At 35.0% G+C, this 8,727-nt stretch overlaps 1 protein-coding gene across 1 annotated transcript in view; it reads left to right on the plus strand.

The window, feature by feature from the left end:
* Positions 1 to 8,727, plus strand: part of PARN (poly(A)-specific ribonuclease) — a 58,075-nt gene that overhangs the window by 30,751 nt on the left and 18,597 nt on the right. Inside the window, exon 20 of the mRNA XM_010172723.1 lies at positions 1,320 to 1,394. Coding sequence (XP_010171025.1) covers positions 1,320 to 1,394 — 75 coding nt within the window. The remainder of the gene's footprint in view (positions 1 to 1,319; positions 1,395 to 8,727) is intronic.

An 8,727-nucleotide genomic window follows, 5' to 3' on the forward strand; every position in this document is an offset into this window, starting at 1 on the left:
TTGGCAATGATCAAAATGATTATAACAAAGTCCGAATAGCTACACAAATGTATAGCCTGCAAACTAAATCTAACTGGGCTTTTGTTTTTTTATAATTAGAAAATCTGTTTATCATTTGGCTGGATTTCACAAAGACTTCTGTAACCTTGTAATGTGTAGGCTAAATTAGATTTAAATAGATTAAACATCTGAAAATAAAATGAATTTTAAGCCATTTTGCATCATTGTTTTTAACCTTGTAACGTCTGAAGGTTGAACGGTGGTGTAACATTATACATGACTTGATTTCCTAGTCTACCTGAAATAAATTGCTCCAATATTCAGTATTTGAATTGTACTAGCAGTAGAGCACTCAGATTAGGACAGGAGATGTAAATGGATTTCAGACTATAGTAAGATTTTGTGTTTGCAATGGGAATCCTTTCCTGCGCTTTTGCTTGATTGAGTTCTTTTACTGCTAATGTGACATATTAAGCCATTCACATAGAAAATGCACTAACTACTTGGAGAATGGAGGAACTTATTTCCAGTCACTGTTCCATTGCAACAGCTTCCAAATGTAGTCCCTGATTTTGTGCATTTGTCCTCATATTTACTCAAATTAAGTTTTCTTTGGACACCCAGGAAATGGTGTTCAGTGGGATCCAAACAAACCAGAGTTTGAAGATTGAGAGTGCTGCAATAACTGGAGTTCTCCACTTGTGTGATCAATCTTCCCCCATCCCCCTGCCTCCTGCTCTACTGGAATTTCTTATTTTGGGTGTCTGTACTAGTAAAGGAACAATGAGTGATAACTGGAGCTTGTCCATGCTGTATCTGTAGAAAATGTTGCAGTTCTGAAGGATGATAGGTCTTAAAACCCAAAGAGCTGTTTTTAATTTCTATATAGAGCTGAAATTCCCAGAAAAAGTTGCTTCAATTTTTGTGGTAGAATTATATAGAACATATGAAGGGAGGACTAAAAAAACTCTTAAGATTACTTGAATTGTTACAAGATTTATTAAAAAACCAACCCTCTGAGGAAGCAGAATACTCAGAGTGAAAAGGTGTTAGACGCATTTCTTTCCTTTTGGCCCTTACTCTCATGGGTCTGAGGGCGTACAGGATACGTATGCAGCCCTAACAGTCACTGCTTTCTGAACACTTCCAGGCTCATGTACAACTGTCTATGCACTGCACACCTTTACAGTGGACAAAAGCCTTCTCAGGTTAAGTTACTCTTAGTTGACTATATTTTTTTATGTCATGGCACATCAGATAAAATCTGTGACTGACCCTAAGATAAAAATAGTAATAATAATTTATTTTGCCTTTTCCAGGTAACATTCAGGTTTCGTGGATTGATGATACATCAGCATTTGTGTCATTGAGCCAGCCAGAACAAGTACAAATAGGTAAGTGTTTCTGAATTTACTTCAATATTAGGACTTGACTTAGCTGACTCCTGTAAAATGCTCTGAGCCAACAGGGTCTGTGATTCTAATGGCAAAGCTATAGACTTGGTTCAGATGCTATAGGAGGAACTAAACTTTTATAGTAGCAGCACATGTGTTGCAGCAAAGACAGAAAGGCCAAACTGGATTTGGTTGAGAATTTTGTGTTTCGTTCCGTGACCCTGTAAGTACCTGAACCTGTAGGTAGTGTAATGCTAGTTTCTTTACTTGATGCGCTATTTATTGAGGTTATTTACTGTCACTTTGCAGAAAGCAGAGCTATCAAAGGCTTCTATGGTCTTTGCCTTCAAATACCCTTTGGACTGATATACATGTTTGGTTTACATTTGCAAATAACAAATGCAGTGGAAAGCCTTTTGGTGTATTGTAGAACACACGCAGAATAATAGTCTCATAACAGTCTGGACTGCTAATGTGTCTACAGTTTGTGTATTAATAATGTGCAATCTCTCCAGACCTTATTTTTTTAATTCTTATTTGAACTTTTGAGCTTAGCTTTGAAAAAAATTAATGGACATAAGTTCTACAGGAGGTATATATGTTTAGCTTTTTTTCTTGACAGTTCTTTTTTTAGGATTAGTTTAAAGAAAAAAATAAATTTGTGCCTGACTACATAAATACTCTTAGCAAACCCACATTCCTAATTCATGTAATTAGGATAATAGTAGTATTTTACTATTTACAGTTGTGCAAGGTACTCTAGAAAGAACCATTTCTAGTATATGAAGCTGACTGAAAGCATAGAGCAAAACATTAGCTAGGTATCATAAGAAAAATACGGAATAAGTAACACTCTTGAGAAATCATTAAGAAGTAAGGAAAAAAAAAAAAAGGAAGAGACCAACATCTCTGAATTTAGTGAAAATATTGCCTCTAGTATAGGAAAAACAGTCTTTTTGGAGTGTGGGTTTTTTGGATTGTTTTTTTTGTTTGAGTTTGGTGTTTATGGGTTTTTGTTGCTGTTTGAGGGGAGGTTGATCTTTTTATTTTAGTTTGTTTGGCTCTGGGTTTTTTTAAGGTTTGTGGTTGATTGTAGTTGGATCCACCAGCTCTTAGTGGTTTCTGTAGTTCTTTTGGGCGTATATTTGAGATCTGATCCATAAACATACTGCTGCAATGACTGAAAGTGGACCATTAGACGTGATTATTTTGGATATGTTATGGTAGTGTCATCCCTGTTTACTCAAATGCTTGCATCAGATGCTCTGGAGCCAGTAAGAATGGCAGTATACATAGCATTTTTGATTAAGTGGCTGAAATTTTGTTGCACTTAAGAGCTATCCTTGCAGAATTACTGCGATTAAGTTCTTAAAAAGTAAAAAATAAAACAGAAAACCCCACTGAGTTCACCATTGTCTACTTTATGAAGTTCAAATAAAGAAGCTTTCAGGTTCTGGATGCATAGTCAGTGCATCTCTCTAATTCTTTATTTACATCCTGTGAGTGTTTATCATACTTCCTCATACATATGTATCTCTGCAGAGGATTTTGAGTGCTTACCAGCAGCCTCCTTACTGCAAATGCTCCATAGCAGCAAGTCATTGTTTCTTCATCTGTATATAAGGACCATATAACTTCTAGTGAGAAGTTCCAGATAAAGAATTATGGAAAATAAAATAAATGTTGGCCCTATTTTAGCTAGTCCTGTAACTCAGGAAAGCATTGCTAGTGCTTCTTGCATGTGTTGTCTTAGTTTCTTACCTCTGAAGCGAACATGATTTGTAAACTGTATTACAGTTAGTGGTGATACCAGCACGCAGTCAAGGGTTTAAGGGAAATGCTGTTTGTGCAGCAGTGAGTACGTTACAGGGTTGCAGGGAATAAGCCTTAATCTAAACCACCTGAAGTAAAAATGTACTCTGAGCTGTGCAATGATATTTTTGTGAATTAGGAACTTATCTGAAGTGTCCGAAGCTTTTTGTTACAGCCCTGAATAACCTTATGCAGAATTTGGTCTCCATGTGTGAGTTGTCACCTGAGAAAAAAAAAGAATAAAGGAGTGGAGAAAGCAGAAAACATAAGTTCTCTTTCCGAGAGGATTTATCTTTGTGGTGAAATACAACAGACTCATGTTTTCTGTGTTTTAGTTCAGATGCTTTGATGTACAGAATATCTATAGATCATTGTAAGTTTATATATATATCTACCTTTTTTCACTCATGTTTTCAAGCTGATTGCTTGTTTCTCTGACTGGGACTTGCAAGACTATTTGTTTTCAATTAAAAAAATGTGAAATTGTGCCATTTCATATGCTGAGACAGTAAATTCCTCACCGCTGTCACCTCAGTTACCTGTTTTCTGAATGCTTGGCATACACATTCACCAATGCTTTTTTTTTTTAAATTTTTATTTTTTGTTGCAGCAGCTACATGTTGTGGAAATAACTGAATGTCTGCAGAATATTTGAACTGAATTTCTGGCACTGGTGTGTGTGTGTGTGTGTGTGTCCTTTTTTTTTTTTTTTATGCTTTGACAAACAAGGAGGCTTGTTCTGCAGCCTGTGTGCTAGGAAACAAGTTATTTGTTTGAAAGCTCAGGTGATTATAGTCTTTCATAGATTTTTATGAAATCAATTTAGTAAAATCTCATATACTGAAAGCAGTTAACCAACCAAGCTGATAAACTGTAGCAACCTCGATTACCAAAAAGCTGTGTGATTTTTACTGTAAAATCGCTTAAACCTCGTGGGGTTTTCTCCTGTAATAAATACATCATAAAATCAATTCTGTTATTCTGTTTCCTGATCTTAAATTCTTTAATGAACTGCCTTGGCAATAAAAGTCACTATTTGTACTTGTGATTTAGTGAGCTCTGTTTGAGTGAAGAACCTAGGAAAAACTAATTATGTGGTCTGTTTTTTAACTGGTTTATATAAATATGTCTGCATCTTCTGGACTATATAAAAAGCCTTGGAGAACTGTCAAACAATGGGATACAGTGCAAGATGTTGCTGCAGGCATATGTTTAGGCTTACGTCTTAAAGATGTTTCTGGCTTTGAGCTGGTATTAATATGTGTAGTTAACAAAGCACACATGTGCAAAAAAAACATTTATGAAAAAATAAATTGATTGAGAACATGAAGGGTGTATTGCTAAGATGGTCAGATTATATATGAATCTAAGCACTGTAAAAACATCCAGACTTATTATGTATCTTTTTGATAAGGGAACTGTGTGGGAAAAGCTATGAAAATAGGATCATTTTTGTGATAATCTGCATGGAGTGTTAACTGATTCTAGTTCTACCAAATTTTTTTTAACTCAGTTCAGATCTGGGAGGTGTCTTTACTTTTCAGTTGCAGCAGCAATTCAAATGCTGACTATTTGGCTGAACTAATATAAAATTATAGAATTGAACAGCAGATCATTTAAAAACTGATCTGCATTCATCCCTTGATGTACATACTCAGGATAAGCAGTTGATGAATCTGGCTTGTTTCTTAAACACTTTTCTCCAATGTCTTTGTATTTTGTTCAGCTTTGTAGGTGTTAAAACAGAATTTGAAACGTGTGATTTATCCATATTACTAGTTTTGTGTAACTGTATCTAAGGGTTATATTAAAATTGTGATAATATTGTGTCCCAAATACAGGGATTTTTTTCCGTGCTTTGCTGTTACTTCAAGATTAGTTTTTACCTGATTAAAAAAAAGAGGGGGGGCAGGAGGAAGTTGGAGGAGGGGAATTTTTTTTTCTTCAGGTTATATTTCACATTTCAGATAATTGACTATGATTAATTTTCATGTTCATGCTTAACCTTTACATCAAACAAATGACAGATCTCTTAAAATGTGGCACTTTGTATAAGCTGTTCTATGCTGTTTCTGTTGCTTCTAACTCTCCTGGCTTCAGGTATTTTAAATGGACTAAAAACTTGTTAATCTACACGCTGGGAATATGTTGGCTTTCTCATGTTAATATGCATAGAAATTAATTTTGAATATGTAGGTAATAAATTGTATCTGTTCATCCCCCAGTTCTCTTTAAAACAGCATTCCTGAGTTATGTAGTGTCATGGATGGTAACCATTAAGACCTAGTCAAAAACTGATGGATAAAACACTTGTCCATATGCATTTGTGTTTAAAAAGTATAAATCTGATTAGCTGAATTAAACTAATAAATAGCTCTCCAAATTTCACATGGAAATCAGTAGTGTGTGTGTGGCCAAGAAGAATGCACATTCAAGTTTTTTGATTGTTAATGTTACCCTTGAAGGACCTGTGAATCTTTGCACAGTATAAAAAGTCTTGTTGCCTCTTCCACTTCGAAAAAATAGGCAGGGGAAAGGGTAGTATTTTTATAGGCAATTTTGGAGCCGCTCCTAAATTTCAGACTGAATATAGCACGCTTACAACACATAAACCAGAAACCTCGGGAAACAAGAAACAAAACCCTTAACCTCCTCATTTTGCTGCTTATAATGTCCAAGAATCTTCACTTTTTTTGGTTATTCATGCAACTTGCATATTGTCGGACTCTGATTTAGAATAAGTAGAAAACGCTTGTTCTTGTATAAAATCATATTATTCTTTACAGTTAGAACATAAACTTCAGCTTAAGTGGAAGCTGCATCAAGGCAAATGTTAGTTAACTGTTTCGTAATCATGATGGAGTTGAGTGCCTGCCATGTCTATATATGCAAGTTGTACCTGTATATGTAGTGGGGGAAGATTGTTCTTGAATTCTAGTGGGCTGTGTTCTCTGTGTCAGTTATCACTGTTGAACTGCAGTGTTCTCGTGTTAAAGCCAATAACGAGCTTGTGAAAGGGGTGGTTTAGAAGGCCCTAATTTGTCACTTTTTGCAATATGCTCTGCTGTAAACTGATTTCCAAGTTACAAGCACCTTAAAACAATAATGGACTATAAACATAGTGTATTTTCTGTTGAGGTTCACTGTTCAAGGTAGGTAATTAATAAGAATTTTAAAATGATTTCTATTCTTTTAGTTGCACATCTGTGAGATAGAACTTACTGTTGCCAAATTGTCCTTCACGTGTCTCAGCATTTCTGTTAAACATGGAGCACATGCTTTTGAAGTGTATGGCAAAAGATAAAGCAGTGTGCAGTCATAGTTGATAAATACAAGAAACTTCAGAACCAATTTTTGGTGTACAAATTCTGTCTCTTAGGACTTTCAGCTTGCTAGATAAGCTTGCTTCTGGATGCTGTTCAGCTTTGTATATTTATAAAGCTGCCTTTCCATCTGGAAAGGTTAGTATGAAATAAGTACTATTTCAATGCTTCTGGACTTAGAGGGGTCTAGACTTCATACAAATAGTGTGAAAATGGTGGGGAAGATGGGAGAGACTTCAGCTTGTCTTAACTTCAAAGGAAACTCAGTATTTTATTTCAGTTAATAAATTGATGTAACATGAAGTATTTCAGTGTTTCAACCATTTCAGTATCTCAGCCATTCTGGGCAGTTAACAAGTTTGAGAGTCCTCAGTTAATGCTTTGTATCAATGATAAGCTCTTGTTATTTATGATTTCCTTGAATTTTGTTGCCAGACAGATTTCAGTGACTATTTAGGTAGCTGGTCTAAAAAGAACCTAGATGCACTCTTAAAGGGAGGTTTCTTTAGTTGTCTCTGAGCTTGTGGAGTCTTTATAAGGCCATCTAAAATGTACTTTTAAAAATGCTGTTACTTGAGGGTGGGTTATTTTCTAAACCATGGGAAAACTCTTATAAATATGTTAGATTTTTAAAGTGCTTGAAAGCAAAATTGGATTTCTGTTCTGAGACGTTTGACGTAGGGATATGTTAATGGAAATGATGGACAAGTTTATCAGTGGTACTTAAATATACTTGTACAATATTTTAAGACTACTGGTTCAATTTAAGAGTAATTTTAACTTGAAAATCTTCCTGAGAATGTTTTTTCTTGCTTTTTGAAAATGCAATAAATACACTTAACCTGAAATTTAAATACATGTGAAAAGCAACTGCTTGTCATAAATGGCAAGCATTGAAATAATGTTAAGTTGTTCCATGTGTTAGTGCCCTGATACATGAGCTCATATAGAATTTACAGTGTGCAGGATATCCTCTTCCTCTGGGCATTGAGTAGACCAATGTATTTAGACAGCAGGGGAGCAATGGACTAAAGCAGGTGCAGCAACTGAAATTGTGATAGTCTTTCAATGATTCTTGTTTACATCATTAATCTTCCTGAGCTTGTGAGTTTCTGAGACAGGGCTAGACTTTATGGTTTATTAGTGTTTTATAAGATTTACTGTAGAAGCTGGTACTTAGCATGAATGCTTACCACCACAATTTAGAAATACACACATAGGTTTTGAGATTGTGTGCATATCAGTCTCTTCTCACTGAATTTAGGGAAATGGCAGGTAGTGTCTACTGTATTACACAGATTCTTTGAAAAAAAATATTTAACATGACTGTGTTCTCAACAATAAGATAATGTAAAATTCATGTCAGATACATACTCCAGGCAGGAAGCTTCCTTAATGTAGACCAAGGAAGCCAGAGTTATACTGCAGTATGTCAAATTTCAGCCATTACTTTTATTTTACGTTTTATTCAAATTGTGTGCAGTCTCAACCAGTTTCTTTAGTTTTTTGTGATTTCCCCTCTCCTCCCCCCATCAAATTTTAGATTCCCAAGATCCACAAAATTTTGATGTTTTAGGAAAGCTTGGTTTAAAATCTGCATCAGTAGCTTTGCCTATGTTGCTAAATTTGCAGTGTTGAAACTTATGTGATACTGATATGTGTATACATACATATGTATGTATGTACAGGTATATATATAAAATCTTGATATTTCTCATGTTAACTCTTGAGTGGCTTGAATTCTTGTGCTGCATCAAAATAGCATTTCAAATGAGAAGTTAATAGTTGTAATAATTGTAGTAAGATATAATCACCAAGTAGATGTGTACTTTTATGTTATTTTCATGCATGTTGATTTTTTTAAAAAACATGTTATCTTGAAACTGCATAGAGTTTTTCAAAAGATCGTAATGATTTATTATATGTGCCTGTATGCTATGTAAGGACTTGAATTAAATGGTTTCCCTAGGAGGACCTGAGCAGTTAGCCTGTAGGTTTTGCCCTCTCATGGGTAATAAGGGTTATCAAAATGGAAAAGTTAAATCTTTAGTTTTATTTGGGTTCCTTTTTTAGAAAGGGGACCGTATCAACACACTTGTTTGGTGCAGTAGTGACTATGTTAATTCTGGCAATAGGGTGCAATCATTCCTGTAGCAAACTGTATCTGATGGGTGAACTCATTATCTGGGTAAGAAAAA

This window comes from Antrostomus carolinensis, unplaced genomic scaffold, assembly GCF_000700745.2.
Source record: "Antrostomus carolinensis isolate BGI_N321 unplaced genomic scaffold, ASM70074v2 scaffold23397, whole genome shotgun sequence".
Taxonomy (NCBI): Eukaryota; Metazoa; Chordata; class Aves; order Caprimulgiformes; family Caprimulgidae; genus Antrostomus; species Antrostomus carolinensis.